Raw genomic sequence first — 16,700 nt, 5'->3', positions numbered from 1 at the left:
TCAAGAGCTCAATGGCTTCAAGCAAGCAAGAGATGCTACAGCAACAAAGGTCATTTTAGATTACTTTTACTATTTACCATGGAGCATCTTCTTCGAGTAGACCTCAAAGGAGAAGGAGGCAGACCGCAAGCAAATCTATTCATATAGCAACACTGCAAAAATGGTTACAGAATAGCGGGCTGGATTACCTCAATCTGAGTTAAGACAAGGGCCTAAACACAGAGTACGAGGTAATCCTGCTTGGAGGGCCACCCCATCCTGAATAAGTTGTACAGTGTGGTTAAGCGAATCTGAGCACCCTTTACAAGGAGATCCCCGGAACTTGAACTTCGGGACTGCTGAAGGTAATGTTTTACACCTTGGGGGCCCTATTCGATAAATATCCTATGCCTCTTTCACAGAAGTAGATATTCAAGAACATGAACAGGAACCTGTTAGGTCTCATTTCAACAACTTGGTCCTACATGGCAGCTCCAAGAGCTGAAAACAGTTTGATTGACTTTTCTTTTACTTCATTCCTATATACCATACCATAGGTTTACATTGATGGTTACATGCAGCCAAAGCACCAATTATCACTGACAAGAATAGTAACTAGCATTTGATGGCAACTGTAGGTCAAACACTGTGTCCGTGACAGATGAAGTCACTCAACTATAACTACAGCTCCCTAGTGCTGGAATTGTTCATAGTTTAACAAACTTTTGAATTATTCTGCATCATCAGGATGGGAGTCACATTAAACAGGACATTACTAAAACACATATGCACAGCTTATTCATCTCATTATGGGACTTTAAACCAGCCAATTAGATTGGAATGTCTCAAACATTCCTTAGTAAGGTCACATATTTAATTTATTTTTCTATACTGACATGTGGAGTGTGAAAGTAATGTGCCTCGACAGGGGGTATGGCACTTTGCATTTGAATCTCCAGCGTTAGGGTCATTCAAGATCAACTGGCTTTTGAAATAAATTAAGCGGTTTAAAAAATTGGGAATGTAGGTATTATGTACACATTGAGTAAACAGATTCTGGAGCACTGTCTGTTCAACAGATTTCCTGGCCTGCAAATTCAGGTAGTAATTGTACGAACGGTCTAACATTTAGCTGCTTCACAGAGGTACAGCTGAAAGCTTCCCGCAGAAAGTGCTCCTGCAGCATGCAGCAACGTAACGATAGTTTCATCTGACAGAGGGCAATGCATGCTGGGAAAAAGTATATCCCAGTCTGCATGGAAACAACCTTTTATTTAGAATCTTGGCCAAAGGGAGGAAACAGTTGGTCAGATTTCCTCCAGACTCTAAATCCGTCCAAACATCTCCTAATGATTAGCTAATTTAAACAGTTTTAATTAAGAGAGTGGGGTCTGAAATGAAGCAAATACTTCTGTTTGAGTTAGAAGACATTAAGAGGGCACCTTTGAGATTTTGAAAATAACGTTTTAGCTTGCTACTCAGTTTGCAACATTCGGTGAAAAGTTGTAGGAAAGTGCCCCTTCTTGACATGGTCACCCTCATTTTTTGCCTGGAATTTGATGCACTTTCAGCTGGAAGTGAACTTGGTTCCTGCTAACCAGGTCCCCAGTGCCAGATATGGTTCCCTAAAACTGTGCAATTACACCCCAATTGGCCATATGTTTAGCACCCCCTGTAGGTCCCTAGTAAATGGTACTCCTGGCAGCTAGGTAATGGGATACTAAAGAGGGCTGAAGAATGAATTGTGCCACCCTAAGGGACCCCTCACCAAGAACAGACAGACTGCCATTACAGGCTGCACGTCTTGGTTCAGAAAAAAGAAAAAACATGATATGGCACGCATCCCTGTGTTTGCCATGCCCACAGACACCTCATTCAGCCTGGTAAAGTAACCTCTACAGCATGGCTTACAGAACTAAGACAGGGTGCTCCATACAGCATGTGTGGACATATCCAGGTATGCCCCTGTGCTGGTCATTTCAATTGCTTCCAGTACAAGTGACCAGGGAAGCAATTTTAAGTACAAGTGCTAGACACTGGTGAAAACGAGTTCCTCAGCTCCTGTCTGGGCAGTATATATGGCAGATCATTCACAGTTGGAAAAAAATTCTAAATTCTCTCTCCCACAGCATGGGTTCCCTCAACTACAATCTATAAAGTCACAAGTAAAAAGAAAGGTCAAAGTCTTGGTGACAAGAATGTATGCAGATCTATAAGGCGTTGGTCTTGTGACAGAGAAGAAGGTAAGATATGCATCTTTCGTTGCTCATCAGAAAATGCCTTCTTAGTCAGAAGTCTTACAGACCCTGGTATCTTGACAGTGGAATTAAATAGTTCAAACAATTGGAGCTTCATCTAAGGATTGTATCAGATGGAATGCAGAAGAAAATATGAAGATAGCCTCGGGGAAGTATGAGTCAAGCCTTACCATCTCAATGGGTGTTTGTAGGTACACAATGACGTGAGAAGCCCAAGTACTAGGCTGGCCTTTTAAAAGGGGAACCAGTAGGCAGTCTCCTATCAACGGTGCAGGATTTAGTTGGTGGATCATGTTATCAAGAATTAAATCTACTGATGACCAGCACAGTAATAAGATAGAGCACCTGATTGTCCTAGATCATCAAGTTTGCTTGAGAAAAACTCGACAAAGGCCAGGGGGTATAAAATAACAAGGGAAGATGGTGCCACTTTCACAAATACAAACAATTTGGACATGGAAGTTATGTCTTACAAGCTAAAAGATCAAAGTATCTTCCTTTACATGTGACCCATCCGCAACACATGTGCATTATACATACACTGCTTTGGATAATGCCTTGCAACAAATTTACTTTACTGAAGACCTACAGAGGTCTACGAATCTCTACCCTTCAAGTATCTAGGGCATCATCTCTAACGTGCTTGTCCTGTGATGACAAAACAACTACATATCTCTATATGTGCTTGATGGAGCATAGCATACCCTCAGATGGTGGATAGGTCTGATTTGATTACTTTTTCCATTGCATGTACTATGCAAATGATCTTGTTTTTCGAACCGGTCTCAGATGTATTCCCCTGAAAATGGGCAAGCACTAATTCCACTGATATGCTCAAGTTAGGAGCATGTCGCAGAAGGGACGGTACTTTCTTTGGGGATGATCTAGGATGAACACCAAAATATCTAATGAATTGTTGCCTTTTTTGGTATATACATTCAGACTACGTATTAGGACTGCTAGTGTTGGTGGAGTGTGGGAGAACTGATTTCTAAGCCCACTGTAAGATAACAATGTATCTCACAAAAGGCAGCAATTCCCTCTCTCATGGTGGCTAAATACATGGATATAGGGCAAGAACCTACAAAAAGCTAAGAATTTGCATTACCATTTAAACTGGCACTGGTAGACACAGTACTGCTTTGCCTCTGGTTATCGTACGCTGGCCCAATGTTTCCAAGGTCCTAAACAAAAAGAAAAAATACTTACATTTTCAAATCTCTAGATATAGGGACATCTAGGATATTATGAAAAGGATTTTGATTAACAGTTCATAGTGTTGGTTATCTTCCACCCACTACAAGTCCCAGTTATTTTCCCCCCACAATGCAAAAGCTTCACAATGTTAACAGTAAACAAAAAAAAACACAACACAAATACATAGCCACTGTCGGTGAGGTCATGTTTTACAAATATAAAAAGCTATTAGGACTGTACAGAAAAGCTAATTACACTTACCTAATACATTGCAAGAAATCACAGACGTAATCAACAGCATGTTTTAGCCAGCAAAATGCAAAGTTACAATCCTGCATCACAGATACTCTATCTACATTTACAGATTCAATTGTAATGAAATATTTACAGCCAGAATAGGAATCCTCCGTAAAATAAAATAGCAACATTAGTAAAACACCTAAATAGGAAGGCCTACTCTCTTACTATTTTGGCTCTTTTTTGTCTCCGGCAATGTGATGGATTGGTCTGACTTAAGTGGCTTTCTTCAGAATTTAACACCAAGGAGAAGAGTTATACATGCATCTATTAGAAACAAATACTATAGAACGCTTGAAAAAATATATACAACTTGGTACAGTTCTTTGCCGAGAATGATACTGGTTTCACCATACTGATCGACAGAAAAATAGTTTTCGCTTTTGCACAGGATCAAGTAGATGAGCGAGCTTTGGAAGAACTACATTAAGGAACCAGGCAAGGCCAAATCAGGGTCATAAAATGAGCGACTTGATCTTCTTATGAATTCTATAAAATAAAAAAAAAAAAAAAAAAAAAAAAAATGGAAGGGCTACTTTACAGTCTTGGGCTGGTGTACTTTAAACAAGTATGCTTTTAAAGATTCTTTCTGTTATAAAAAGACAGTGTTAACTTGGTGAGGCAGAGGGGAGTACTGATTATATTGAAGTGCTGGTGATTTTACATCGCACAAATTGTAGCGGTAGAAGTTGATCTGAGTGTGTGTAGTATTGTTCAACATTTTTATAGTCTCATACATTTCTGAACTCCCAGAATTAATGAGCCATGATGCAAGGATTTTGAGAAACCTAAGGACACGATCACCTGTGGTTTTGGCAGGAGCAACTTGGAAGGTATTCCTGTATGCCCTGTCAGACTCTAGCAGCTCGTAGGAAGAATAAGTAATTACTTTCGGTAACAGTTTTTCTGACCAATCTAGTAACTCCTGCAGATTCGATCTTTGAAGGCCCTTCTGAAAGCACCAGACTGGATACAGAAATCTTTGAGGCAGAGCTAGCGGTGTTAAACAGACACCCTGATCAGCATCTGGAGACTCTCCCAAAGAGACCTGCGGGGTAGTGTAAATAGCACCAGAAATGTGCCATGTGTCTTTAATGTCCTATGGTATCGGTACTTTTGTAGAAATATGCTGCAAGAATAACACTATTTTGGAGGGACTGGTCTTTGAAACAGCAGACCTAGCCCAGGTTTACTATTCTTGCCCCACTATAAAATCTACTTCAGATCTGCAGTAATAGAATATCTTCTAGTAGCCTGAAATCTGCTCTACAGCCTGTGCTGACTCAGTCATTTATTTGCAGGATGTAAATGGAGGCAAGATGACCGATGGTGTAATCACTCCCCCAGTCACTGACAACCGATAAATTCTAAAATATTGTGGACCTGAAATACAGAAGGTAATGGCTGAAGTCTACCGCTTTGTAGGAATATTAAAAGAGGTAACAAGAGGAACAGTAAACCGTGAAGTAAAAAGCACAGCAGGTGAACTTGAAAAAGCATGGGCAACCCTCATTTCGACTTTACTCACAAAATCCCCAGCCAGAGCACATCCTCCAAAGATCTGACAGTATGAATAAAAACAGGGGTTCAGGAAGGCCAAGCTGGTGCAGTAGTGGAATATACAATTTAAGAACTCAAATCACAGTAGAATTGAGAAAAACAACAATACGAGCAAATTAAGGGAAGAGGCCTGATAAAATGATATTGCAAACGTTGAGTGCACAATATCAAAAAGGAATGTTAGACAGCCAAAAGAAAATATCAAGAGGATATCCAGAATAAGCTCTTATTGTCCAGCAAGAGGCAAAATAGCAAAGAATTTTGGCAAGTGGTAAATGGATCAAAGCCAAAATCCAGGATTCACAAAAGGTAAAACCAGCATACATGGTGGCCTGATTTACCATGCAGAAACCGAGAGTCTTAACAGTAACCACCAGAACAACTCATTTTATTTGGAGACATCAAACAACTAGCAAACATTTTGAATTTGATGGCTGAAGGGGCCGAATGGACACCCCAATGCCCTCTTTAAAAGGGACACAATCTATTGTGCTCATTATCTTGCACCACACCGAAATCAAATCTTTTACACAAACATCATCCGAGATACATGGAAAGCGAATACTTTTCAACCCGTCTACGAGAATGGGAGTCCAGCCTCAAACAACTATGGGGTAATCGCTCTTATTGACATAGAAGCAAACCTTTACGTGCCAGGTTTACTTAAGCATTTGCAATCGTGGGTTAATGAAAAGAATTTGATACCACAAATACAAACTGGGTTCAGACCAGGCTTGGGGACCCTCACGAATTTAACAGCACCAAGCATCCCAACAGAGAGCCCAACAGAGAACAAGCATTTGCAATGCAATAGGTCTCGCATTTACGCGAGTTTGCGCCTTTGGCATTGTAAATGACAATGCCTTTTATTTATGTTTTGGTTTATAAAACATAAATAAAAGACTTTTACATTTACAATGCCAATAGCTTAAACTCGCGTAAATGCGAGACCTATTGCATTGCAAATGCTGGTTTCTACAGTCCCTTGTTTTTAGGTTCGACTAACAAAGCATGTAAAAGAGTACCACCGGAGTTCCGCTTCCCATACCCCGGAGCACCTTTGTGAGTTGGCCCTTTGTGTTTCATGTGGAGAAAATAAAGGCAATCACGTGAGGACTCGAGCATGCGCAGCAGAAGGCGACCTAAAGCCACCCACTCACCCCGAGGGCGTGGAGGCGCACGCTGGGGTTACAGATCACGTAAGGTGAAAACACCTTCCAAAAGTTGTCCCTCAGAATACTATATTGCGTGCCAAGCAGCCGCTCAACCTCTGCTGCACAGCGCTCACACCACGCGCTGGAGGAAAAACCGCTGTAATCCGGATGAAGCAAAGAGGCCGCAATAAGATTACATTAGGGTGAGCAGCTGCCATCTGTGGCTGCGAAAGTTCACAACACGAGCATAGGGAACTGATGTGTTTTTGTGTGCGTGTAGGTAAAGATTACATAACACATACACGTCTACAGATAACTATATGGAGGGATGTAGGTACAAAGGGGTAGACTGACAGACGAAAAAGCAGGTAGGTTAGTAAATCTGTAAGTGTCCCGGCAGATAAGGAGTAAGACTCAATAGTCTTAATTTGCACGTGTGAATTTACTCAATCTCTGCTTGCACCATTTTTCTCTCACACGGTGATTTTATGATGAGCCCTATGTGAAACAAGTCAGAGAGGTCAAAATCCCGAAGAGGCCCGGCTCAGGTGTTCATCGTTCGCTGGTCGATAACAGGAGTATCGCTGATTTTGGCGATAACAAATAATATTGAAGCGCTAAGAGGCAACGCAGCTTGAGGCGCAGACTATACACATGATGGTCATTACTGGCGAGAATTCGACCCCTATAATTTCACAATGTATTCTAAATATTGCGGTGTCGAACGAACCGACATCAAAATGGTTTCCACAACAAGCCCGTTTCAATGGCTAGATTTAACGCGTTCAGCCGTGCCCCGCTGCTGTTCACAGTGCTCTGAGAGAACAAGAAAGGCGGCCCGGGGTTGGCAGGGCGTCCGCTGTTTGGCCGGGATAAGAGGCAGGGAAGCTGGACCAGCAGAAGGGGGCTGCAGGCGGCCGGGAGTGGGCGTCAAACCCTGGAGCGAACGCATCAAGAGACAGGAGCTACCGCAACCGAGGGTAGGTGAACGATGCTGTAAAGCCGTGGTACAGATACTTCTCCTTTGCGAGCTTAATGAGCGGGGCAATTTAAAGGGACAGGCACCAGTGTGCCATATGTGAGGGAAGTGGGATAAGGGAGGGGGTGGCAAATGGTGAGCACTTTCCGGCCGCTTTGATGTTATCATCAAAGCGGCCGCGAAATGAGCTTTTGTAAGGGGGATTTGAAAGTGGAAACTAGTGCTTTCAGGCTGCCAAATGGTGCGCGTGCCCGGCGCACATGCACTGTATTTGGAGGCTTGAAAAGCCACTGTTTGCACTTCCAAAACTCGCTTACTATAAGTCTCGCCAGAGCAGCGCTAAAGCGCTGTCTCAGGCGAGACCTAAAAAGGGGTCCAGAACACCGCCCACACACAACCGGCCCCTCCTCCTCCTGACGCGGCAAATGAAAGACAGACCAGGGCACCGGCCCACAAGCCCATAACAAGGATATTGTGCTGGATAACTAAACACTTATAAGGTCCCAAAGGCGAGACCTATTGGCTATGCCAATGCTTGTTAGGACTTGTATCCTGGCAATAAGTGCTTGTGTTCAGTGAGCATGATTGTGTAACCGGCTCTTTGTATGTGTGTGTATGCGCCTGGATGCACTTCGTCTGCGTGCCTAACAAGTGTATTCATGCAGTGTTATTGTGTATTGTGTGTGTCTGCACTGTGCACAGTCATTTCACCTTATGCGCCTCACGCGAAGAGTTACTCCTGTTGGCGCTTTATAAATTATCTCTCCCTCAGAGATACAAGCTAGTCAAAAAGCAAACAAAAGTCTCCCTCTGCCTTTATATATAAGTCTCAGCACAAGAGGGCGGGCTTCTCCTCCACCCCTAGATGTCCTGTGTTTGGAATGCTAGCCCAGGTATAAAGATTCCGTGTCCGACCAAACACTTCCATTTAAAAGAATCACATTGTTTCTGCTGGATTAAACGCTAAGGATTTGAAATGGTGTTTCACTCTTTATGACAAGTGTGGAGAATGTTTACACCAACCGTCTGTTAATTTCAGTCAGACAGTGGCTGCTGGACATTCATTGCTCGACACACACAAAGCTTTAGGTAGCGGTTGATGCATACAGTGCCGATTTGAAGCGCTGCGAATGACAGGTTTTTCAGTTCCAAACAGTGCTGTACTTATTTTCCACATGCGGCGAAGTGCGTTCTGAAAAGGATATTTTCTCCTGAATTGTGGTGAATGCAGGGTAGCTTGGCCCACGAGAACTGGTGAAGCCAAAACCGTCCAAAATCAATTAAGTCCCGGATTACAATACAAGGAAACAATTGCACGGACTAAACAAGGATGAAACTGGTACCGCCCAGGGGCAGAGAGGGAAGCACGGGAAGGCTGGATGGCCCGGGGCTCCGACTGAGAGTGCACATTCGCACCTGTGCCGTCTCTTTTCAGGATTCTAAAAGCGGCTCTTGTTATGATTTCTTGCAAAAATCCGATCTGAATGAGCTATGTGCTTATATATAACGTGTGGAACACCTGCGGCCCACCGTGGTCGTCCCACTTACATCCCTTAGCAGTATGAAAACCAGAGCCTGGGAAGGTGATCCCCATCGGAACACACACTCCGCCTCAAGGCCAATCTGCCTTCCGGTTCTTACAATCCTACGAGCTCTTAAACTCAGTCTACAACTCTCCTAAACCATGTCTGAAATCAGGATTGATCAAAATGATAAGAGTGAATAGTGCATTTGTCTCAAAGCAAACACAGCCGCTCCTCGCTCCCTACTTCTGTAAGGGGTCCTGGGGTCACACGAAGAACGTGATACATAAAGTAGTGACACTCTCAGCAGGTTAGATAGTACCGTGCATTGAGTGCCTGTTGTTGATGTCTGTGTTAAGCCCACAGGAGCGGGCCCCAGTAGGGCCAGCTCGCACCTTTATCTCCCCATGGTGGATGCAAAGTGTCCACTAAAGTGTGGTAATGGTAACGCGTTTATTCTATTGACAACAGGCAGTTCAGCTTGCAGTATGTGCTGTATCAAAATGACTAACATAGTTTGCGGTATTTCTATGAAAACGCGCACAATAGTTTACGCTGCTGTAACCAAATTTAGTGAAGAAAAAAATACATGGTTAATTGCTAAACAAAGGATCATATCTGACTCGTTTGCTCACTTACCTTCCGCTCATACACGAGATTGCTGTCCAGGCCACGAAACGTCTGTCTGTCCGCTCTTCACGAAGGCGGGAAAAGGCAGCAGTTAAGTGTTAGGGGTAGACGGAACCAGAAGAAAGTAGAGGGAAAGGCAAAGTGAAGACAAACGGAATCCTGCATGCAGTGCTGGGAGGGTAATGGGCAAGTGTTTTGAGTGCTGCATTTGCTCGGTTTCTAAGCGCTACTTATTTTGAAACACAGGAGAGCAAACCAAGCCAGCAAACCTTGAGCCAAGGGTGGACAAGGGAAGAAATCCTAAACCTGCGAGGGGGGATTGAAAGCGAACTAAATAGCAAGATTAGAAGAACAAGGATGTGATAACAAGCAGGAAGTGGGATAAGGGAGGGGGTGGCAAATGGTGTACATTTTGGGGGCGCTTTGATGTTCTCAGTGGCCGCGCGGCTCACTGAGAACATCAAAGCGCCCCCGAAATGTACACGCAGGCTGCCAAATGGTGCGCGCGCCTGGTGCACATGCACTGTAGTTGGGGGCCTGAAAAGCACTCGTTTGCACTGCCAAATCCCAGTTTTCTATAGCTCTCGCCAGAGCAGCGCTAAAGCGCTGCCTCAGACGAGACCTAAAAACTCGATTGTTTGCCTGTTTCGACCACCTCAAGACCGCCTTTAGCCGGGTCCCTCGCAGACTTCTATGGTAAAAATTGGAAGAATGGGGCATCCTAAGAGACTTGCTGAGGGCAATTACAACACTGTTCTCAGATGCCTGGGTGCAGGTCAAAATAGGAGACGGCAGTAAAGTTAACAAAATCGCCACTAGGAATAGCCTCAAACGGGGATGCGTACTCACCCCAAGCCTGTTTAACTTATATTTTGCAAACCTTGTACTGTTACTTCCACAAGACAACAGCCATACATCAACCTTGGCATAAGAGAAATTAGGTTGCCTACAGTGGGCCAATGACACCGTTCTCGAAAGCCAAACGCAAATAGGCCTGCAATGAAACATGAATGCTCTAAAAAGCTATATGGACCACCAAGGGTTAGAGTTAAACTAAACCAAAGTGGTCTGTCTGGTTGAAGTCAAACACAAGTCATTCACCTGGTTCATAGAAGACAAAAAGGTAGATGTTGCTAATACATATAAATACCTAGGCATCAACATGGAACATATGATTTTTAAACTTCATTAGCTTCTCAGCAGGTCAAAGCACAAACACTAATTTTTGGGTTCAAAGCATTGAAAAAGAAACATAGCTGTCCGTCATTGAGCCATTTACTCACCGTAATGTCAGCTCAGCTAATGCCAAAGGTAGCTTACGGCATGCAAAACTGTGCTTTCCATACCAAAAACAGAGTCCCCTATCCAGGTTCTTCTTGAGTTTGGTTTATAAAAAAAATAAAAAATACAAATCGATTACTATAAAGAATGAACACTTTCGTTCTACAATGCTGGCGATTACATGCCTCCAACTGTGGCTCTATCTACAACTTATGTTGGACTGAAACTAAGAAACAGCAGAACCACAATCAACAAGCATTTGCAATGCAATAGGTCTCGCATTGATGAGAGTTGGAGCTATTGACATTGTAAATAACAATGCCTTTTATTTAGGTTTTTAAAAAGAAAAGAAAAATAAAAAGGCATTATTATTTGCAAATGTCAATAGTTCAAACTCGCGTCAATGTGAGAACTATGGCATTGCAATTGCTTGTTAACTTCTAGTCTTCAAGCCGGAAGTCAGGCGCCCTTGGCCGGGACGTGGGCGGAGCCTGCTCCGGCAAAAACAGAAACCGGCGTGCCGTGCTAACGCGGGGCTCCCTTGTTGAAGGGAGAGCCCCACGGTGGCGGCCGGAGTGAAGAGAAGCCCCGGGTCCCAGGAGGGGGCCTGGGTGAAGAATGCGGTGGCCGAGGAGGACCACAGCAGCGCAGGGCTCCCAGGAGTGCAGGGAAGCCCCGCAACAGAAGTGCTGCAGCCGCGAGGAGGAGCCCCCCCAGAAGAGCAGCCCGGTGAGTAAAGAAGGGCTGGGGGGCTGCATGTGGGCTATTGTTGCTCAGAATTGCAAAAGTACACTTTGCGCCAACAATAGCCAACACGGAGCCTTCAACGGGGCTGGCATGTTATCGGAAGCGGGACAGGAGATGTGCACATCGCGTGTGTGCACGTGCGCATACACCGGCTCAAATCCGCCAAAAGCCTTGCGCGTGCCCATCTCCTGTCCCACTTCCGAGGCAAGTCAGCAACAATAGATCTAGCTGGCGGACAGCAGCGCTTCGCGCTGCGTTCGCAGGCGAGACCTAAAAAGGCTCATGGGGCGAATACTTAAGTCAGGCAATTGAGAAACTTGGCATTCAAGAGGTGTAGGCCACTAGTATGGGAAAAGGTGGCTTTTGTCAGGTAACCAACTCTTCAACTCGTTTCCCGTCGCATTTAACGGACAAAAACTAATTTGCAATGAGACAGCATGCCTGGACAGCAATTAATTTATATAAGATCCTGAAACCCTAGGATTATCTGTCCATTGTTCCCTCGTTTCAAAGAATCAGTTTGTGTTTTACCGATTTGAGATTCTAGAAACCAAAGATATTATCACAACCTAGAAGAACTAGTCAACAAACTTAAGTTGTTGACTATACGGATATATGCAAGAGTCATTATTACATATCCTCTGTCTATGCCCCGTGCCCCTGGCTCAAAGGAAAAAGTTGAAGCCAATCTTTTTAAAGCTCCAAATTCGCTCTTGCAGTCAAGCAGTAATCGCTTGGCTAAATGGTATCGCAATTCTTCTAGACTGTCAAGGATTACATTTTCTAAAAACCGCAGCTAAAAGATCTGAGGGGCATCGGAACAGAAAAGGTGCTAGATCACGCAACATTTTAGGAAACCTTTTGCACAACTTACTTGCAGTTCAGTTTTAAGGTGATCGTACTTGCGCTCTTTACAATGAGGACAATGAGGAATTGAAGGGGACTAAGTTATCAAGCCTGTTAGCCCGAGACTGATCATAAATCCTTACAAATGGCCTTATGGAACTGGAGGGCATCATGCCAGTGAAGGAGCAAGCCCAGGAGCCATTTCAGGAAATCATTTTGCACAAGTCATTAGCACTTTACAACTGGAGAAGGTGCAAGGCCAGGCAACACTTTTACGAACTATTAGCACAAGTCATTTGCACTTCATAATCAGTTTTTTACTTGCACTAGTTAAACAACCCTTACAAGCGAGGCAATCAAGAACATGTGTCAACGAGGTTTTGTCACATAAGTCTAAATTGGGTAAATGATTTTAAGAAAACTATGTTTTTATGCTCTTTTGATCACGCTTGATCGTATTGGTCATTGTAAGAAATGCTTTTTATTTACAGCTGTATGCAATGGTTTTAATTAACTATGCAATTAAATAAACTTTGCAACTAGAGGCAAGAGGACTTTTCACACTGAGGAATTGCAAAGCTTTTCTAGGTGCAGGCACATGTCCTCAATTCCACTTAGATGTCTAAGCTTTCTTTTGCTCTGATGGCATCATTCACCACAGCAGCACTTTTATTGCTCCAGTAGTTCCACAGTTTGCCACAATGGCAACAGAGAGAAAGCAACTTTAATATGTTTAGTGACTTGACATTGTTATTGCTCCGTTTTCACTTGTGTGCAGCAAGGTAGACAACTAGGCAAGGATTGAAGTGGTGATCATCTCGCTGTAAATGAGCTGCCATTTCTGCCATGCATTTTGGTAGAGACTATAGGGGTATTCTTCATTCCAAAGAGCAGTACCCTGACTGGTAATGTTAGTTGACCAAAAACAAAAAGGTATTCCTAGGATATATTTTCATTATTTTCTGCTACTGTTTTTAGACCCAGTTCCCTGGAAGACTGCTGTGTGTGTGGTCTGACTCCTAAAACATGGTGAAACTTGGTTACACCAAATTAACCCCAAATAGTGTATTGAACGGTTAAATAAGACCATAGTAAAATGGCACAGAAAGTGCTCCCTTAACACAAAAGCTAAATGTCACATGTGGGCGACCATTCACACTACCCACACAATTGACTTTAAAAGCACGCCTGCAGGTCTTTTACTGCAGCCTTGTCTAAGGTGGCAAGATGCTCACACTGGCAAGCAATAGATGCTGCTGCAAACCATCTTGCACGGTCTTTCTAAAAAAAATATATATATATTTCGAAAAACAAAATCTCCAAACGGCAAAAAAGCCAAGCAGGTTTGGAAGGGGTCGGGGGTGCATCTGAAAGTAAACTTCAACTCCGAGTTAAAAAAAAAAAAAGAAAAAAAAAAAAAAGAAGAAGAATTGGCAACCAACACCCGACACAATGGTCTTGGAAACCATACTGTTATCCCTTCTTATTCTCAGACTGCTTCCTCTTTACCCCGAAATATAAAACTATAATACATATGTAAAAATACACAGAGGCATGCAATATTAGGTCTAGTGCGCGCTTATTCGGATTGTTAGTATTCATGGTGACCCTTCAATCTTCGTTGTTTCAGCACAATAGCAAATCAAAATATTTCAATGCTTTTAACTATAGCGCCTTCTTCAGCTCATGAATTAGCGACCCATTTTCCAACTCAGATAATCTAGATGTCAGTTAAAGGACATTCCACTCTGTGCTTTAGCGCAAAGATGCAAGACCCTTGCTTTGTTAGAAATCTGGCTGAAAAGGCAGCCAGTACCACAAATATACATACAGCCTCAAGAACCATTCAATCGCTGAAGAGAATGCTCAGCCATTTTGAACACTTCAGCTGGAAACATTTAGATATATAGATTCTGCCCATGGCATCAAGGCCTAGAACCACAACACCAACAATTACACCTAAGAGGAGTATTTTTAAAATGTTAAGTGCTCAAACATGCAAAAAATATTTTGGCAGATATGAAACTCCTATAGTTAATGAAAATTACTGCAGCAGTAAGAAATATAGATTATACATCCGAGAACTGAATTAAGATTTGAAGAGCAACATCTACTTTAATGAATGCATGCATATGGTACAGACATAGGAGCACATTTAGCGATACACTACATAGGTAGCCTTGAAAATATGCAGGGTCAAGTTATCCACCCCACTACAAATCGCAAATTGTTAACGGAAGAGGTATGTTCTAAACATTCTTGATCCAGGGCGACTAAAATCTAAGAATTAGCCTATTAAAACAATATATATATCAATTTGCTGCAAGTGATAGGAGGATTCCATAACAAAAGCGGAATATTCATGTGCTAACCTGATCGAGAATGCCAAATTTTGGATAATCATCCTCTGGGTCCTTGCTGCCTGGGTCTGGGTGCTCCTTCACCAGAAACACGTCCCGCTCTTTGCTCTGTAAAGAAGAGAGTCTTGTTTTTATTTCCATTACAGAATCCAGGAATGTGAGAATAGGTTTTGTGAGTGATGAAAAACTACTGATTAGTTTGAGTTCAGTAATGTACCAGAAAAACCCCCAAAATAAAAAAAAAAAAAAAAAATAAAAAAAAAAAACACATTAATTGCCATTAGGAATTGAAAACAAAAAAAAAAACCTTTCCAAATCAAACAGTTTGTCAACTTTTAGTGCAATCTTCAGAACATCTGTTTGAAGGAATGTTAAAGACTGTTTGCCACACGCAAAACATTGTTGCTCATTTGCTTTTGCCCTGCCTCAGGCTCAGTAGATGGGTACTTTACAGAGGCAGTAAATATGCCTACAGCAGCCATGAAATGAACACGGAACAAAAAAAGTGTGCGCCTGGATTGTGAAAGCAAAAGAAGGAGATTAAAAAAAAAAACGTTTACCAACATTTCGACTTCTTAAAATGTCTCTTAATTACTAAAATGTATTGGTGTTCGTGCCCTATGGTAGTATAGTAAAGGGATAACAGTAGCTTAATGCAAACATAGCCCTTTACTCAAATCACATTACCTTAAGGAATGAACCCCACAATGGATACCAAAAATTAAGTCGCATGTATGCAGTTTTCATGTCCCTGTGTTTTCCAGGCGAAAATGCCTTACCTTGTCTCTATAGCCTGCAATACAACACCCGCTTCACTTTGTGAACTTCTAAAACAGATGTAAACATTAATTTCTTAGATCGTCAGTTTCAATAATTCCATATGAATAAACCGAGATGCACAACAGCCCATCAATAGTTAAGTCTTTTTGACTTGTACAGTCTTCATCAATGTTTCTGCACATCACTCTCAAACAGTAGAAAGGAAGAGTGGTTGTTTGATACTTTAGAAAGCCTCAGTCTGGCTGAGAGATTTAAGTAATGGGCTAGTACAGTACACTACACTACATCCAAGGCTGAACTGTATAGAAGTTAGTAGAATCATTTTGTTTGCTACTCATTCCAAGACTTACGATGGCCTATATTCAATGATGTTCTTCAACCTGTCTGGAGTCTCGATAAGACCCAAGAAGGCAAATCTGCGCTAACTAATAAGAAGGGAGACTCAAACATATCACTTCAGAGGTCACATGAGCATCTTTGCCAAGCACAGTTTACACCTCCCAAGTTAATGAAAGGGTCTAACCATAGTCTTTACTATGTTATTCGGCCACGTCATTTTCCCCGGTCTTTGCCTCGTGGTCATCGACTCCCAGTGCTTGTCTATGAACGGAATAATATCCTGCAGGGAAAAATAAATAAATAGAATATTATTGATGTGCATTCTTTTTTTCAGTCATCAAGGGAATATGACGCATGCAAGCAATCCCAAGAACCACATTACGCATGTTTCTACACCATTGTCACCCTACATGAAAGCTGGTTAGATTACGATTAATTTATTATGAATCGCTGTAGTAAACACAAAAGCTCCTCTTCTCTCAACACTGAACTCACTCGCCGGATTTGCATGAATTATTTTGCTTAATATGGTGGTGTTTGGGGACTCTGTTTTAGTCGCGTATGTAGTACTTTTATACAATGACAAGACAAATGAGACAACTGGAGTTGAAAGAGCAGAGTACTACAAGTCTGACAAGAGTTCTAAAGACAAAACTGATTCAGTCTGAATGAAAAGCAACTAGAAAAAGACCTTTTACAACTCGAAAGTAACAAGCTTTTTAAGGTTACTGGAGAAATACATGTTCTCTCCTAAAAATCGTGATTCATAC

The 16,700-nt window shown here is 42.5% G+C and overlaps 1 protein-coding gene across 2 annotated transcripts in view; it reads right to left on the bottom strand.

The window, feature by feature from the left end:
• The window catches only part of ASH2L (ASH2 like, histone lysine methyltransferase complex subunit), a 134,876-nt gene that overhangs the window by 26,613 nt on the left and 91,563 nt on the right, over nt 1-16,700 (bottom strand). For both annotated transcript variants that reach the window (XM_085634971.1, XM_085634972.1), the window contains exons 6-8: nt 16,115-16,210; nt 14,824-14,919; nt 3,346-3,421 (exon numbers count right to left, since the gene is read on the bottom strand). In XM_085634971.1, coding sequence (XP_085491097.1) covers nt 3,346-3,421; nt 14,824-14,919; nt 16,115-16,210 — 268 coding nt within the window. The remainder of the gene's footprint in view (nt 1-3,345; nt 3,422-14,823; nt 14,920-16,114; nt 16,211-16,700) is intronic.

Source organism: Triturus cristatus, chromosome 11 (assembly GCF_964204655.1).
Source record: "Triturus cristatus chromosome 11, aTriCri1.1, whole genome shotgun sequence".
NCBI lineage: Eukaryota > Metazoa > Chordata > Amphibia > Caudata > Salamandridae > Triturus > Triturus cristatus.
Note: the sequence above shows the minus strand (reverse complement) of the source record. Positions and strands in the feature narration are given on the sequence as shown.